The sequence below is a fragment of the Bubalus bubalis genome, chromosome 12 (assembly GCF_019923935.1).
Source record: "Bubalus bubalis isolate 160015118507 breed Murrah chromosome 12, NDDB_SH_1, whole genome shotgun sequence".
Lineage (NCBI taxonomy): Eukaryota > Metazoa > Chordata > Mammalia > Artiodactyla > Bovidae > Bubalus > Bubalus bubalis.
Genome location: NC_059168.1, coordinates 98,745,505 through 98,762,583, shown reverse-complemented (window position 1 = coordinate 98,762,583; position 17,079 = coordinate 98,745,505). Strand labels below are relative to the sequence as shown.

Genomic DNA, 17,079 nt, shown 5'->3' with positions numbered 1-17,079 from the left:
ATCAAGGAACTAGACCCCACACGCTGCAACTAAGAGCCTGAAGGCCTCAACTAAAGATCCTGCATGCGGCAACTAAGACCCGGCACAGCCAAATAATTTTTTTTTTAATTTGTAAAAATTGAAGAAAAGGGCTTCCCTGGTGGCTCAGTGGTGAAGAATCCATCTGCCAGTGCAGGAGACCCAGTTTTGATCCCTACTCTGGGAATATACCACATACCACAGAGCAGCTAAGCTCCCGTACCACAACTACTGAGCCTGTGCTCTAGAGCCTGGGAGCTGCAACTCCTGAAGCCCTTGCACCCCAGAGCATATGCTCTCGGCAAAAAGAAAAGCCACCACGATGAGAAACCCGCGTACCACAATTACAGAGTAGCCTCCACTCGCCACAGCCAGAGAAAGCCTGAGCACCAACAAAGAGCAAGCACAACCAAAAATAAACACATAAAAAAATTTCTTTAAAGATAAGAAAAAAACCCGGAATCAATGAGACTCAAGGAGTTTCTGGACTGGTGAAAACCTCAATGAGCTGGTAGGGTAGCCCATCCAGAGAGGATATGGAAATTCCATGCCCACTTTTCCACCTTAGTCTATGTACCTCTTACATTGGGCTGTTCCTGAGTTGTATCTTCTAAAATAAAACTGTAAGAATAGCGCTTTCCTGAGGGCTGTGAATCGTTTCAGCAAATTATTGAATCTGAATGGGGTCAAAACCACCACTCCCATGAGGTGGTCATGGGAATGCTGGAATTTGCAGTCAGCCAGGCAGAAGTTTTGCGGGTGACTGGGCACCCCACTTGCCACTGGCATCTGAAGTGGGAGGCAATCTTATGGGCTCCCTTAACTTATGAGATCTGTGCCAACTTGTCAGAATTGAATCGAAGCTTAGGACACCCACTTGGTGTCAGAGAATTGCTATTTGGAACATATTGGTGTTGTGACATAGGACACTCCACTCTGTCCCTTTCCAAACAATGATTTTGCACATTGTGAAACAATACAATTCAGAGGCCCAGGCTTGGAGCCCCTTTGCCGTACTGTACATAGACTGGTGATAAGAAGGTCCTCCAGAGCCAGAGGAGAAATTATGCTAATAGTTTAGAGTACTTAAGTGTTTTTTTTTTTTTTTTCATAAACTTCTCTCTCTAGTCATGATCCGGCTAATCATCATTATAGATGAATAAAGATGCCCATTTAAAAGAAAGAAAGGAAGCCAGACAGGCAGAAAAAAAGAAAGACAAAAAAAAGGATTTCTTGGATGGAACTGAGGCAGAAGGCAGATGGGTCCCAGCCTAGGTATTTGCAATAAGGCTCTGTTTACATTTCTTGGGGCAGGAAAAAAGTGGACTTCAAGCTGGACATATACATGTACACCCCTTGTTTGCATTTTCGGAAACAGGAGATAGATGGGCTCCAGGTTAGATATTTACAACCAGTCTCCTGCTTGCTCTCCAAAATGGGAATAACAACTGAAACAGGATATATAGCCAGGCTTTCTCTCCTGAGGACACCTTAAGATAATAGTCATGGCAGGAACAGAGAGCGACTAAACCTTGTTTGAGTAACGAATCAAGAGGCCAGATATTTCCCATCCTTGGGGCAAGGGAGACATTGCACACGGGCAGAAAGGCTCCCAGGGGGTCAAAAGTCAGGGGATGCCAGGCCATAATAAGTAATGCTTCCCAAAAGCCTCTGCATTGAAATCCATCTTGGAAAAAAGTCGTGCACACATGTTGCCTAGGGCAGGTCAGGTGTGGAAAAATAAATCAGATTGCTGGCCAAAGGTAAACAAAGACCCAGAAGAGCTGTCCTATATGTTTTTTAACCACCTTGTTTCTGGTTCCTCCTCATTAGGGGAGATTCCCACACGCTTTCTCTCCAGGTGCCCCTGTCTTGCTTCTTTCTTAACTAAACAAACGGTTTCTCTGTGTGTTCTCCCACTTGTTGTGCTGTGTCTCTAATGATAAACTTTGTACCCATTTTTACAGTTTTTGCCTCCAGTGAAATATTTCACTGGAGACAAGAGCCAGGGGAAAATAGCCTCTAGCCCTTGCTGGTCTGGTGGCAGGGATTCCTGGTATCCATCCAGGCCACCTGGATGGAAACACTTCTGCCTGGCTGACTGCAAATTCCAGCATTCCCATGACCACCCCCCACCCCCCAGATTCAAAAAGTTCAATTCCTGGGCAGGGAATTAAGGTCTGGCTTCATGCCACCAGCTCACTCTGCTGCCTCTCCAAGATGAGAACCACTCTGACCAAAGGTTTCATAGCCCATGAACCAATCTAGAATCTGTCCTTAACTCAAATCTGTGACTCTACAGAGGTTTCAAGTCTTGGACTGAGTAACCTCAGCCAACTTGAGATGTGTAAATGAGTTTGCATTTCATTAAGATATGGGCGAGGGGGAATGGTGAAGTAAACACAATCACCCTTATAATGTTAACACACACATTGAATTAGAAATTAATCTCTCTTCTACTAGGTTGTAAACTCCAGATCAATATTTGTTTTTGCTGACCACTGTGTCCCTGGCAGTCAGCACTGCCAGGAGTTCCTGCCTCAAAACAGGCTCAGCTTGATAAATATTTGTTGATTGAATGACTTGACTCAAATTTATCATTTAAAAAGGAAAGTCTATCTCATTCCTTGCTAGTAGGAATGAGATGTAACAAAATGGAATGTAACTACTTTGGAAGACAGTTTGGTGACTTCTTTCAAAACTAAACATAGTCTAACAGTTGTATCCAGCAATAAGACGTCCAGCTGTTTATCCAAATGAGCTGAAAAGTCAGGTCCACACAAAAACTTGCACATGAATATTTATAGCAGTTTTATTTATAATTGCCAAATACTGGAAACAACCAAATGTCCTTTGAAAGGTGAATGGATAGACATGCTGGCATATCCATACAATGAATAGTATCCAGCAATAAAAAGAAATGAGATATCGAGCCACTAGAAGCTAGGGAGGAACTTTAAATATGTATTACTTAATAAAAGAAGGGAGTCTGAAAAGGCTGCATATTGTATGATTCCAACTATATGACATTCTGGAAAAGGCTAAACTATAAAAACAGTTAGAAAAAAAAGATCAGTGGTTATCAGGGGCTTGAGGAGTGGGGAAAATAGGTGGAGCACAGATTTTTAGGGCAGTGAGTCAATTTTGTATGATACTGTAATGACAGGGGCTTCCTTGGTGGCTCAGACACTAAAGAATCTGCCTGCAATGCAGGAGACCCAGGTTTGATCCCTGGGTCAAGAAGATGCCCTGGAGAAGGAAACAGCAACCCACTCCAGTATTCTTGCCTGGAGAATTCCATGGCAGTGATAGATATATGACATTAGGTATTTTACCAAAACCCACAGTATGTACAACACAAAGAGAGAACCCTATCGTATACTATGAACAAAGCATCAATATCGGTTCATGAACTGTAACGAATGTACACCTTAAGGCAACATGTTAATTACAAAAACTGAGGGAAAAGTCTGTGGGAACTATCTGTTCAATTTTTGGTAAACCCAAGTCTTCTCTTTGGCCACCTGATGCAAAGAACTGAGTCATTTGAAAAGACCCTGATGCTGGGAAAGATTGAAGGCGAGAGAAGGGGACGACAGAGGATGAGATGGCTGGATGGCATCACCGACTCGATGGACCTGAGTGTGAGTACACTCCGGGAGTTGGTGATGGACAGGGAGGCCTGGCGTGCTGCATGCAGTCCATGGGGTTGCAGAGTCGGACACGACTGAGCGACTGAACTGAACTGTTCTCTAAAATAATCAAGTGTGATAATTAAAAGAGTAAATGAGCGAATCTATAATTGGATTTAATTATTGCCAGGTCTGAATCACACTCCAGCTTCGGGCCCCAAGACTCCATGTACAAAACCAAGCTGATGTTTGACTTCCGTGCTCGACCCGAGCCGGAGGGCAGCGCTCTGGTAGTCCAAAGTTTCTGCGCACTGGGACACTCAGGCCTGAGATGAGCTAAACATCACCACCACCCCACCCCCACCCCGCCCCGGTCCCTACACCAGCGCCAGCTCCAGCTCCAGCTCACCGGATGCCGCCCCCACCCCAATCAGCCCCCAGGCAGCCCATCTAGCACCTCCAGCCCTCCCCTGTCCACGTGCTCTAACCTCGCAGCACCTAGGCCACGCCCACGCGCGCCACTGGGTCTCCGATTGGACGGCTCGAAGTAGGTGTTGCCGGAAGGGGTGAGTCTGATTGGCCGGGCGGGGCCTACGGCGTTCGGCGAACATGGCGGAGCGCGCGAGGAAGCGGCCCTGTGGTCCGGTAGGTGGAGGGATGTGCGAGCCCCGCGGCAGGGCACGGGGCTGGGGTTAAGAGATAGAGCCGCGTGGGGCCCCGTGGCGGGGCCGAGTCCCCCATCCAGCTCCAGGTTCGTCGCTGCTCCGCGGCCGGAGCCCCCGAGCTTGTTGCCTGCTTGTGGCCTCAGTAACCCCTGTGCCGATGAGCAGCGGAGGTGGGAACCGGGGTTTGAGTCGCAGCCGGCACAGCGTTGGTAACTCATTACCTTACCGGAGTGAAAGTGAAGTCGCTCAGTCGTGTCGGACTCTTCGCGACCCCATGGACTGTAGACCACCAGGCTCCTCCGCCCATGAGATTTTCCAGGCAAGAGTACTGGATTGGGTTGCCATTGCCTTATGGCCAATGGCAACCTTGCCGGAGTCCTTAGTGGCAACTCTACCCGGGGTTCGGATTCGGGAGGCGGGACCTGGCTCCTTCCCGAGCCCTTTCATGGCGTATCTCTTCTGATAACCAGGGCGGCAGTGGGCAAGTCCTGTCCCCCTGAACCTATTTCCTCTTCTCTCCAGTAGGAACTCATTTAACAATTTACTGAATGCTTACTATGTTCCAGCTATGGTCTCAGGCACTGGGGGTACATGTCCCTGCCCTCCTGACGCTCTCTCTTGGGCAGTATTGTGTGTGTGTGTGTGTGTGGGGGGGTGCCCCTCGTTTCCTCACCACCCTCATTTAAAGGGGCTTCCCTAGTGGCTCAGACAGTAAGGAATCTGCCTGCCAATGCAGGAGACTCGGATTCGATCTCTGGGTCAGGAAGATCCCCTGGAAAAGGAAATGGCAACCCACTCAGGTATTCTTGCCTGGAGAATCCCACAAACAGAGGAGCCTGGTGGGCTACAGTCCATGGGGCCGCAAAAGAGTTGGACACGACTGAGCGACTAACCAACAACAGCTCATTTAAACAGAGGAGACAACTGGGGAGCAGCAAGTGGGAACACCTCCCCCGCCCCAGCTCAGGTGTGACCATTCAGCCTCACTCCTGTATCTGCCCCAACTCCTTCTCCAGGGTGAACATGGCCAAAGGGTAGAGTGGCGGAAGTGGAAGCAACAGAGTAAGTTGGGGACTAGGGGGTGGAGGTGGGCCCTGGCGGGAGTGGGCCCAATGGAGAGCTAAGTGTCTGTGCTTACCTCCCCACTGCCCATCAGTGCACAGCTGAATCTTGGGGAAAAGCCACCAGGTTTGTCCCCTCTAGGTCTTACTAGTACCCAAAATGGGGACAAGGAGGCCAGAAGCCTTGGAAGGCTTTTCTGGCTGCTCTCTAGGCAGCATTGGAGTCCCCAGGCTGACCTACTGAGAGGACACCACCTCCGGGGCTGTTCCAAGTCTTTCCACCTCCAAGTCACTCTTCCCTCCACCAATTGTCCTCTTATCCAGAAAAAGAGGAGAAAAAGAAGTGGAAGGATCTCAAGATGACAAAGAAACTGGAGCGGCAGCGAGCGCAGGAGGAACAGGCAAAGCGCCAACAGGAGGAAGAGGCAGCTGCCCAGAGTGAGGATCGGGGTGAGCAAGCCGGGTCCTGGGCAGGGCAGAGAAGGGCGGAAGGGCCCTTAGGGGCCACTGGGCCCAGACATCTTGTCCTGATGGAGAAACTGAGGCTTGGAAAATGGGAGGGACCCAAAAAGCTGAGCCCTAACCTCCTACTTAGGTGGATTTCAGTTCTCTGGAGGGTAAGTGTCATATATCATAACTTCTAGAACCTCATCATTGTAATGGCTGATTTTACTTTTTTTAAAGCTCCTTTAGCCAGACTTTATTGTTTGAATATTTGCAACTGCTATTCTATACACAAATTTTAATTTCTTACAAAACTGTAAATTCCATATTGCTAGGTCACTTCACTCTCCATTTTTATGCCACATTTCCATCCAGATCTATTTCCCCAAATCACAATCTGCCTGTTGGTGTGTTGTCTTATTCAGTTGCTGAGTTGTGTCTGACTCTTTGCGACCCCATGGCCTGTAGTCTACCAGGCTCCTCTGTCCATGGGATTCTCCAGACAAGAATACTGGAGTGGGTTGCCATTTCCTTCTCCAGGGGATCTTCCCCATCCAGGTTTTGAACCTGGGTCTCTTGTATTACAGGCAGATTCTTTACCACCTGAGCCACCAGGGAAGCCCCCAGCTGTTAACACCCACTTCTATCCAGGGAAAGAAGTATATAGATACAGTTTTACAGAAGTGAGGCTGCTTAATCCATGCACTTCTGGACCTGGTTTTTCTAATCCCACATTGTGTCCTTCTGTACATCTGCATCTACCCTAACAAATTGTATCTTTCCTCCTTGGTCAGACCCAAAATTCTGGAGTATTCAGTTCAGTTGCTCAGTTGTGTCCAACTCTTTGCAACCCCATGAACTGCAGCACTCCAGGCCTCCCTGTCCATCACCAACTCCTGGAATCTACCCAAACCCATGTCCATCGAGTCAGTGGTGCCATCCAGCCATCTCATCCTCTGTCGTCCCCTTCTCCTGCCCTCAATCTTTCCCAGCATCAGGGTCTTTTCCAATGAGTCAGCTCTTCGCATCAGGTGGCCAAAGTATTGGAGTTTCAGCTTCAGCATCAGTCCTTCCAATGAACACCCAGGACTAATCTCCTTTAGGATGGACTGGTTGGATCTCCTTGCAGTCCAAGGGACTCTCAAGAGTCTTCTCCAACACCACAGTTCAAAAGCATCAATTCTTTGGCGCTCAGCTTTCTTTATAGTTCAACTCTCACATCCGTACATGACCACTGGAAAAACCATAGCCTTGACTAGATGAACCTTTGTTGGCAAAGTAATGTGTCTGCTTTTTAATATGCTGTCTAGCTTGGTCATAACTTTGCTACCAAGGAGTAAGCGTCTTTTAATTTGATGGCTGCAGTCACCATCTGCAGTGATTTTGGAGCCCAGAAAAATAAAGTCAGCCATTGTTTCCACTGTTTTCCATCTATTTGCCATGAAGTGATGGGACCAGATAGTTTTCTGAATGTTGAGCTTTAAGCCAACTTTTCACTCTCCTCTTTCACTTTCATCAAGAGGCTCTTTAGTTCTTCTTCACTTTCTGCCATAAGGGTGGTGTCATCTGCATATCTGAGGTTATTGATATTTCTCCTGGCAATCTTGATTCTAGTTTGTGCTTCTTCCAGCCCAGCGTTTCTCATTATGTACCCTGCATATAAGTTAAATAAGCAGGGTGACAATATACAGCCTTGACGTACTCCTTTTCCTATTTGGAACCAATCTGTTCCATGTCCAGTTCTAACTGTTACTTCCTGACCTGCATACAGGTTTCTCAAGAGGCAGGTCAGGTGGTCTGGTATTCCCATCTCTTTCAGAATTTCCCACAGTTTATTGTGATCCACACAGTCAAAGGCTTTGGCATAGTCAGTAAAGCAGAAATAGATGTTTTTCTGGAACTCTCTTGCTTTTTCGATGATCCAGCGGATGTTGGCAAATTGATCTCTGGTTCGTCTGCCTTTTCTAAAACCAGCTTGAATATCTGGAAGTTCACGTTCACGTATTGCTGAAGCCTGGCTTGGAGAATTTTAACCATTACTTTGCTAGTGTGTGAGATGAGTGCAATTGTGTGGGAGTTTGAGCTCTTTGGCATTGCCTTTCTTTGGGACTGGAATGAAAACTGGCCTTTTCCAGTCCTGTGGCCCCCGCTGAGTTTCAGGGGTATTTAGTCGGGAGTATTAGGGGCCTTATTTTACTCTGTGAGCCCAGTGGTTGTTAGTGGCGGTGGTGACAGCGGGGACAGAAGCCGAGCACGCCTGCTGTCTCAGACGCCAGGAAAGCCCTTTATCTCATGTGGCTCCCTCTGGACGATTCTGGGAGCGAAAGTGTGGTGCTTCTTCTGAAGTTAGCTGTTTTGCCATTTGTGTGACCTTGGGTCATGTATTTGACTTCTTTAGGCTAAAGGTTCCCCGACTGTCTGTGGGGATCATGGTAGTACCTACTTCCTAGGGTTATTGGTTAAGTTTATACCCATAAAAGGCACTAAGAATTATTATTTTTTTAATTTGGGGGAGGCTGCTCTGCAACATGTAGGATCTTAATTCCCCAACCAGGGATTGAACCCATGCCCCTTGCATTAGCAGCACAGAATTTTAACCACTGGACCACTGGGGATGTCCAGTAAGAATAAATACTAACTCTCATTATTATCCCATTTTGATGCCTGGAGAACTGAGGCAGTAGGGAGCAGAGGATGTGAATATAGGTCAATGCCTCTAACCACTCCCTGTCATAGCTAGTGGTACATCCTGTTTATGGGAGCTCTGGAGACCCCCAAGTTCATTTTCTTCCTGGGGAGATTGAGATCTGGAGAGGGAATCTATGCTACTTCCAGTAAGAAAACTTTCTAACTCTAGGCCCTAGGATTAGAGGAAGGGAGGGGAGAGATGGCCCTGGCTGCTCCAGCTGACTATGAACACCCCTGTCCTCCGCAGGGCGGCACTACACCCTGAGCGTGGCCCTGCCAGGCTCTATCCTGGACAATGCCCAGTCACCAGAGCTTCGCACCTACCTGGCTGGCCAGATCGCCAGAGCCTGTGCCATCTTCTGTGTGGATGAGATCGTGGTGTTCGATGAAGAAGGCCACGATGCCAAGTGAGGGGCCTCCAGCAGGGTCCCGGCGGGTGCAGGGAGAAGGGAGGGGCAGCCAGGATGGGCTGGGCTGCACTTCTTTCCCCGCCTTCTTGCCTGGCCGAGAATCCTGTCTGAATGCCCCCACTGTCACTCTGGTGGGTCGAGTTGCAAAGCAGGGGCACTGCTGAGGTCATACTTGGGGTGGGAGAGCTCTGGAAGAGAACCCGGTGGGCTGGACCCCTGTCTTTCTCTCCTAGGACTGTGGAGGGGGAATTCAGGGGAGTTGGCAAGAAGGGGCAGGCGTGCGTGCAGCTGGCCCGGATACTGCAATACCTGGAGTGTCCACAGTAAGGACAGACCTCCCAGACCTGAGCGGAGGGGCGGTCACGGTGCAGGTTGGGTGGGACATGGCCTCCCTGGGAACTTCCTGAGCTCTGCGTTCTTTCCTAGGTACCTAAGAAAGGCCTTCTTCCCCAAGCATCAGGATCTGCAGTTTGCAGGTAAGGCTGGGGGAGGGGACCTGACCCCCATTTCGCATGGATCATCCTCCAGGCCCTGAGAACTCACGGTCCAGTTGGGAAAGCAAGACCTGTGCCTGATGGCACACTGAGCTGGGCCCTGGACCAGGGTTCCCAGCCTCATCACCCGCCCACCCCACCCCCCGTCACCCCCGTGCGCCTCTGCACCTCCCAGACTCTTCCTGGCCCCTCTACAACCGCAGGGCTCCTGAACCCCTTGGACAGCCCTCACCACATGCGTCAAGATGAGGAATCTGAGTTCCGAGAGGGTGTTGTGGTGGACCGGCCCACCCGGCCTGGCCAGGGCTCCTTTGTCAACTGTGGCATGAAGAAGGTAGGAACTGGAGTGGGTATTGAGACATGCTTCCCAGACACTCCCTGGGTTCGGAGGGCACGTAAGGGGATCCCTGGCCCCGGGCCTCTCTGCCTGCCAGGCCCCCACTGATGTAGATTTGAGCCAGAGAATTGCCTAAAATAGGGCTCAACAGATAGAGCCAGGAGCAAAATTTACTGGTTTGGTTTTTTTTTTTTAAAGCATATCAACAGAAGAGAGCCCTTGTGCTAAAAACAAACCAAAACAAAACTCTGCAAAATCAAGTTCAGAGTCTCTCTGGGGCTGCTCCAGTGTGATGCCAAGCTCTGGATTGGAGCATTCATTTCCCATCTATTAATCTCATGTCTCCTAGAGTCGGAGGCAGAAACATTTAAATGTGTGGGGATCCCCTCCCCTCAAAAAGAACAGACCTGAGAGAACTGGCCGAAAGCAGACCAGTATACCCAGACTCAGATGAACGGAGAAATACATGTGAAACCCTCCAAGGAGAAAGCCATTCTAAATTCAAAATTGGGACAAGGGACTTCCCTGGTGGTCCCGTGTTAGGACTGAGCTTTCACTGCCGAGGGCACCGGTTCAGTCCCTGGTCAGGGAACTAAGATCCCAGAATCCCACAAGCTGTGCATCGAGGCCCAAATAAATACATAAATTGGGACACAACAGCGACATCAGGGGCCCTTCATCACAGCTCGCACGTGGTCAGCGTTCACTTCGTGCCGGGCCCCGTGCGGTGTAACAGCAGATGTACATGGAAAGTCTTCTGTTGACAGATGAGGAAACCAAGGCTCGGAGGAGTTAAGTGACCACTTAAGCACCCCAAAATGTAGGAAACTGGGATTTTATCCCAGAAATACTTGCTGCTTTGTGCCAGGCCTGGACTGATCCTTTTCACCCATATCATGGGGTAGTCATTTTGCAAGAATGGTCTTTTGTGAGCAGGTCTGGCCCCAGGCGCTGGGGAGTAGGGCACAAGGGTGACCTGGACCCCTGAGATGCCCCCGTGTCTGGGAGAGGAGTGACCCTGCTGTCCTGCACTGGGGGTGGGGGTGGAGCAGCAGGTTTTTTCTGGCTTTCTCCCAGGAGGTGAAGATAGACAAGAACTTGGAGCCTGGACTTCGGGTGACAGTGCGGCTCAACCAGAACCAGCTCCCAGGTATCCTAAAGCGTCCCCAGCCCAGCCAGCCTGCGGGCTCAGAGCCACTTGCTTCCACTTCCTTGTCCCCTCACCCCATCTTTACAGCGTGTCTGCTTCCTCTCCAGAAAGTAAGACCTACCGGGGGAAGGTCGTGTCGTCGCAGGACCCTCGGACCAAAGCTGGTCTCTACTGGGGCTACACAGTCCGCCTGGCCTCTTGCCTCAGTAAGCACAGAGCCTCCTCCTACGAACATCTGTCTTCTCTCTCTCTGGGGGACCTCAGAGAGCCCTGCTTGACCCAGAAGGCAGACTGGGATACTAATCCTGCTAACACGCTGTGTGTCCTTGGGCAAGTGCCTTTGCCTCTCTGGGCCTTGAGTGCACTGCCTGGGATGCTTTTAAGGACTCCTGAGGCAAAGCATCTTTAATGATGTCTGCCGTGGGGCTGGGAATGGGGGCAAAAGGGCCAGAGGAGTCAAAGGTATGCCATTTGTTTTTGGAGTTCATTCCTCCCCAGCCTCTGCTGTTTCTCCAAGCTAGCTCAGGCACGGTCTCTGCCCGCTCCATCCCTGACTTTCCAGCAGGAATGTAGGCTGTGGCTCCCTTGTCGCCACCACCACCCCAACACACACACACAGACCCAAGTGACAGTGGCTTGGGGGGAACAGGGTCCCCAGTGAGCTGGCCTCCCCGGCAGGTGCTGTGTTTGCTGAGGCCCCCTTCCAGGACGGCTATGATCTGACCATCGGGACGTCAGAGCGAGGTTCAGATGTGGCCTCTGCCCAGCTTCCCAACTTCAGGTGGGTCCAGCCAGGGGGCAGGGCACGGAGCAGGGGACCGGACTGGCGGGGACACAGCCGAACGGGCTGGGCCCCTGCTACGTATGGGGCTGAGAACCCTGGGGGTGGCATTCAGAGGGCCGTGATGGGCAGCCAGTGATCCCCTCCTGTGGGCAGCAGGCACGCTCTCGTGGTGTTTGGGGGCCTCCAGGGGCTGGAAGCTGGAGTGGATGCCGACCCCAACCTGGAGGTGGCTGAACCCAGCGTCCTCTTCGACCTGTACGTCAACACCTGCCCCAACCAGGGCAGCCGCACCATCCGCACAGAGGTGAGCCCACCCACCTCCCTGACCTCCCGGCCCTGCCTCTTCACCACCAGCAGGGCCCAGAGCCCCTCTCTCTGGCCAAGGGGGTTGCAGCTCTCTCCCTGTCCCTCATCCCGTCCGGGGCTGCCCTGAGCCAGCCTTCTGGGGTGGTCCCCTCACCCCCTCAGCCTCTCCCTACAGCAGAACTACAGCAGAGACAAGCTAAGAGTGAGCTGGAAGCCAGGAATGTTGGTTTTGGTGCCCGTCCAGCTGCTCCCAGGCTGGCTGACCCAGGACACCCACCACCCCTGCTCTGGGCCTGTTTCCTTAGCTGTATGCTCCGTGTCACACTCCCTGTGTCTGACCGTGGTGGGCAAGGCAGCCCTCCTCGCCGGCACCTGTCTCCAGGGGGACAGGATGCAACCTTCTCTCAGAGCCTTCCACCTGGGCAGCATGGAACGCTGTGCCTGTAGGCATCTGCTGGGGTGCCTACAGCAGTGACCAGACACATGGACAGCCTCAGTCTCCCTGTCCCCGGGAGCCTGGCCAGGGCCGGGTACCGTGCGCTTCCAGCCTCAGGCAGGAACCCCTGCTCCCGCACTTCCGAGGGCCCTCCTGCCCATCACCTCCCCCTCCCCGGCTGACCCTGGGAGGTGGGTATTATGATCAGCCCCATTTTACAGACGAGGAGACTGAGGAGCAGAGAGGTGAGGCCCTTTCCTGGCAGGGCCTGCAGGTGGCCAGTGACAGTAGGCGAAGCTGAACCTGTCTCCCACCTCCCCACCCGCCTGCCCCGGACCCTGCTGATGGCAGCATATGCCAAGGGCTGGGGTCCTGGGCGATGGGGCCACAGCCTGTTGCTCTGCTTGTCTTCCAGGAGGCCATCCTCATTTCCCTGGCTGCCCTGCAGCCTGGCCTTACCCAGGCAGGTGCCCAGCCCAGCTGAAGGTTCTGTGGGGCCCAGGATGGCAGAAAAGCAGCAGTGAAGCCAGAGGTTCCCACGGGTTACCTGGACAAACATACTCGAGACTTGCTTCCAAAAATAAAGACTTTTCAGTTGACTCAGCCCCTCAAGCCCACAGTCCAGCTGGGGCTGCCCTTACTTGCTGCCCGCAGTGATGGCCTTCAGGCTGCCCGCCCGTGCCAGGATGTTTGGCACAAAGAGCAGCCCAGAGGCCCGCTCAATGCTCTCAATGGGCACCAGGAAGCGCTCCAGCGGGATCGCCTCATCCACCGGCGCGTTGGGCATCACATAGGAGCGGAGTTCTATCTGCCCACCTGCTGCCTCCAGGATCAGCACCTTGAAGAAGTGGGTGGGTACCGCCACGTGGTTCTTGCCAATGACTTGGTACTTCACGTAAGACTTCCCGTCAGCCTCCGTCCTGTGAGCAGACCCAGGCACATGGCCTTTCAGGACTCCCAGGGGGCTTGTTCAGACCCAAGGCCACCACCTCCAGGAAGCCTTCCCTGATTGGACCTCCAGTTTGTGTCACCTGCAGGACCACCCTCTCCGCATGAGGCTTCTCTGGCTTGGCTCGCCCAGGAGACTGGGAGCTCCGGCAGGGTAGAGACTCATTCCTCCCCTGTTTTCCTCATGCCCGACACTGTGTTCAAGGAGAGTGGGTGGTGGCAATAAACACTGCAGAAAGAATCGGGCCTTCATTCACATCCTCCTTGTGGACACTTGACTAATGTCTATCTCTCCCTGTGGAGGCGGGGGATGTGATAGCAGAATGCCCAGCACCAGCACATGGCCTGGGGCAGAGCAGGTGCCCAGAACACTGGACAGGTGACTCGGGCTAAGTTTCTGAGGAGTCCACTCCATTTCAGCAGCCCAATTAAAGTGTATCAGTGCCTCGGCAAGCCTGTGCTGAGTCCTTACTAGGGTGACATCCACCATCCCACTGTCCCTTAAACAACCATCTGGTAGATAACAGGTATTATCCCCATTTTACAGGAGAGGATGTTGAGGTTGTTTGCCCAGGGCACCCAGAGACTGAGGCTTTGCTGGTGACTCAGTGGTAAAGAACTCGCATACCAATGCAAGACAATGTGGGTTTGATCCCTTGGTCAGGAAGATCCTCTAAAGAAGGGAATGGCAATTTTCCAGTATTCTTGCTTGGGAAATCCCATGGACAGAGGAGCCTGGCAGAGTTCAGTAGCCACAGTAGCCCACCAGGCTCCTCTGTCCATGAGATCACAAGAGTCAGACACAACTGAGCAACTAAACAAAATCAAGCCCAGAGACTAGGTGACAGGGCCTGGGTTCCAACCCCAGCAGAGCCAGCTGCTTGGCCACAGTCCCTTGCCTCACTCATCCCAGTCCTCAGCAGAAAAATCACCCAGCAAGCCCAGGGGAGCTCAGTCCTTCCATCTGGGAGGCCAGGCAAGCTGCACAGGGACAAGAGTGAAGGCTCAGCGTCAGGAAGACAGAGTTCAAAGCTGGCTTCAGGAAGGGATGCCCCTAGCAGAGGAGGCGGAAGGTGAGAACCCCGTGCAAGGGTTGCTATCTGGGCAGAACATGAGTTAGGTGGCTGTGACAAGCGATGATACAGGAGAGGAACAAGGGCAGATTCAGGGCCTGGTACACACAGGCAGAGATGTGGGTACCCCAAAGTTCTCTGTAGAGTAGAATCGGGGGCTTAAGGTAAGGAATGGACAGACTTGCCCAGAAACCAGATGAATGGGGACCTAGCGGTCTTGACACATGGTTGGGGTGACCAGGAGGTGCCCCTGTCCCCAGGCCCCCCCAGCTCTAGCCTTACCTGGGCAGGAAGAGTGGCCCGGTGCAGACATAGACATTTTGGTAGGTGCGGGTCAGACTGCGGCTGTACTTTTCCAGGTTGTTCCAGGCATTTTGGTTGAGGTGGGGCACCTGGCAGGAGAGAGGGGCTTCTGTGAGACTGGCTGGGACACTTGTAGTCAGAGGGCTGCCCCAGGCCTAGGGGCAGGCACTAGCACAGAGCCAGAAGGTTCCAGCAGCGGGGTGGGGTTGGGGACAAGCATGCAGAGGAAAGGAAGGTTCGTGGAAAGAGAGTCACTTGGCCCAGACAGCTCACAGCGGTGCTAACTGCTCCCAACCCAGATTGGGAGAACTAGCATCCCAGGTCTCCAAGCTGTTTCTCAGCCCCAAAGAGCCCTATGAAAGGGCAAATCTCCCAGAGAGAAACAGACTTGTTCCTGCCCCGGGAGCTCATGGGAAGACCAGCTCTTTCAACCATCTCTCCCTTCCTTCTCCCAAAGTCTGAACTGCAGAGCCCAGCAGGGAAGGTCAGAAATCTGACTCCACCACCTGAGCTCTCAGGTCCTCAGCACAGTGTCCAGTCAAATGGGTGGGGGTCTCTGCTCCTGGGTGAGCACCAGTCAGCTCAGAAGCTGGGACCTCACAAGTCTCACTCAGAGCCCCACCATCCATCTCCAGGTGGCTGTCAGGCCCTGGTGGGAACAGGGCTAGAGGAAGGACGGCTAGTCCAGGGTGCACAGTGACTGCTCCTAACAGCCACTGCGGGCACCTATCTATCCTTTTACTCCCGGAAGGCAGGCAGGGTAGGGCGATGGAGTAAAAAAAGCTCAGGGTCCCCTAGACAGACTGCCTAGGTCTCCTCCCACGGTGTGACCCTAGGTCGGTCACTTTGTCTCGCTGAGACTTTCCTCATTATAGCTCTTATTTACTAAATGCTTGCCAAGAGCCAGGAAGCGTGCCCGGTACTTTCATGTATGTAGACAGTTATCTTCAGTTCCTCGGCGCTACTGCAAGAGGCAGGTGAATAACAGTTTTATCCTGATTTCAGGGAGGCGCCCAGGGCCCTCGGATTAAGATCAGAGAGCAGTGGGTGCTCAGTGCCCCACTGCTCCATCCCTCACGCAGGCGGCGCGCGGTGCTTGTGGCCAGGCGCCTGACCTAGAGGGCGCACAACTCGGCAACTCTCCCATTCTGCAAAGGGGAAAATCGAGGCTTAGAGGCGAGCGCTGGCATCGATTTCCTCCGCCGGGGTGGGGGGTGGTGGCGGGGGGCGGCGCAGGCGTTACCTGGGGCGCGACGTTGCTCAGGTAGAAGGTGTCGTCCATTGCCTTCTGGCTCCAGCGGTGGTTGGCCGCGGCAGCGAGGTGGCCGCGGTCGAAGCCGCTGCCGCGGTAATCGGCGTTGGTGGCGCGGTGGTACGCATGCACCGATTCGTCCTCGTGGAAGTCGCAGGAGCTGCGGTCGCCGTCGCCGCGGAGCCCCTCGGGCCGCAGCTGCTCGACCACCCAGAGCGCGCCGCGGGTGCGCGGGTCGTAACACAGCACGTACGATGCGCGGCTCTTGAGTTGCGCCACCCCGGGCAGCCCATACTTGGCTAACTCGCCCGGGCCGCCACCCGCGGGAGCCCCGGGCACCGCGGGAAGCCCCGCCGCCGCCGCCACTGGCAGCACCGGCAGCCGGCTCAGCAGCCCCGGCGTCGCCCGCGCATCCGCCCGCTGCCGCCGCCAGCCCTCTGCAGCTGCACCCAGCCCTGCGCCCAGGGCCAGAGTCAAGCCGGCCCGAAGCAACTGCATGGCCGCGGATGGTGGCCGAGCGCGGAAGGAGGGCCGGCCCGCGGCGCTGAAGGGACGCCGCGACCTCGGGCGTCCGGCCCGGAGGCTCTTAAAGGAGCCGCACAGGCCTGCGGGGGCCCACCACGGGGATGGAGCGGAGCGGAGGCGTGAGACGGCGGAACGTGGGTACCTTCCACTCACGAACGCTCCGAGGTACTGTATAGTCCAACAGTTGGGGGTCTGTGCCCACCTAACCGGACGACCGGACGCCCTTTCTTTGCCCCTTTAGGACGCGGAGTGGAGGGGAGGGGGCGTGGCATCACCACCACGGTTCATGATTGGCCGTCTCGGAACCGGCTCCGCCCCGTTCCGGCCCCCTCGGTCTCCACGGAGGTTCCCTCCCACTCCGCAATGAAGATCCCTAAAAAAAAAAAAAAAAGTTCTTACCTCCTAATTTACACGAATGAACTGGGAAAACAAATCAGGAATGCAAGGATTCCCTACCGTATTCCTTATGACAGAGGCCGGGGAATAAGTAAGATACTCAGAAACGGGCTGGTTTTGGACATTTTTAGCACATCAGATAGAATATAGGTCATAA

General features: G+C 53.3%; 2 protein-coding genes across 4 annotated transcripts; one reads left to right on the top strand and one right to left on the bottom strand.

Annotated features, from left to right (window-relative positions):
• The first annotated feature begins 3,607 nt into the window (after positions 1-3,607).
• Positions 3,608-13,614, top strand: SPOUT1 (SPOUT domain containing methyltransferase 1). Of its 3 annotated transcripts, XM_006065342.4 has the most exons (13): positions 3,608-3,662; positions 3,841-4,295; positions 5,332-5,377; positions 5,701-5,826; positions 8,756-8,915; positions 9,152-9,241; positions 9,345-9,394; positions 9,616-9,746; positions 10,827-10,899; positions 11,007-11,105; positions 11,578-11,680; positions 11,840-11,987; positions 12,841-13,614. In XM_006065342.4, the coding sequence occupies exons 2-13, from the start codon at positions 4,260-4,262 to the stop codon at positions 12,907-12,909; spliced, it is 1,131 nt and encodes a 376-aa protein (XP_006065404.1). In that variant the 5' UTR covers positions 3,608-3,662; positions 3,841-4,259; the 3' UTR covers positions 12,910-13,614. The 3 variants fall into 3 exon arrangements, with proteins under 3 accessions (XP_006065404.1, XP_044782364.1, XP_044782363.1); XM_044926429.2 differs by lacking the exons at positions 3,608-3,662; positions 3,841-4,295 and adding an exon at positions 4,337-4,401; XM_044926428.2 differs by lacking the exons at positions 3,608-3,662; positions 3,841-4,295 and adding an exon at positions 4,461-4,485.
• ENDOG (endonuclease G) lies at positions 12,998-16,885 on the bottom strand. Its single transcript, XM_025261802.3, has 3 exons — positions 15,993-16,885; positions 14,729-14,838; positions 12,998-13,345 (listed from the first exon to the last, which is right to left on the bottom strand). Exons 1-3 carry the CDS (start codon positions 16,497-16,499, stop codon positions 13,063-13,065), a joined length of 900 nt encoding a protein of 299 aa, XP_025117587.1. The 5' UTR covers positions 16,500-16,885; the 3' UTR covers positions 12,998-13,062.
• Positions 16,886-17,079: the final 194 nt, after the last annotated feature.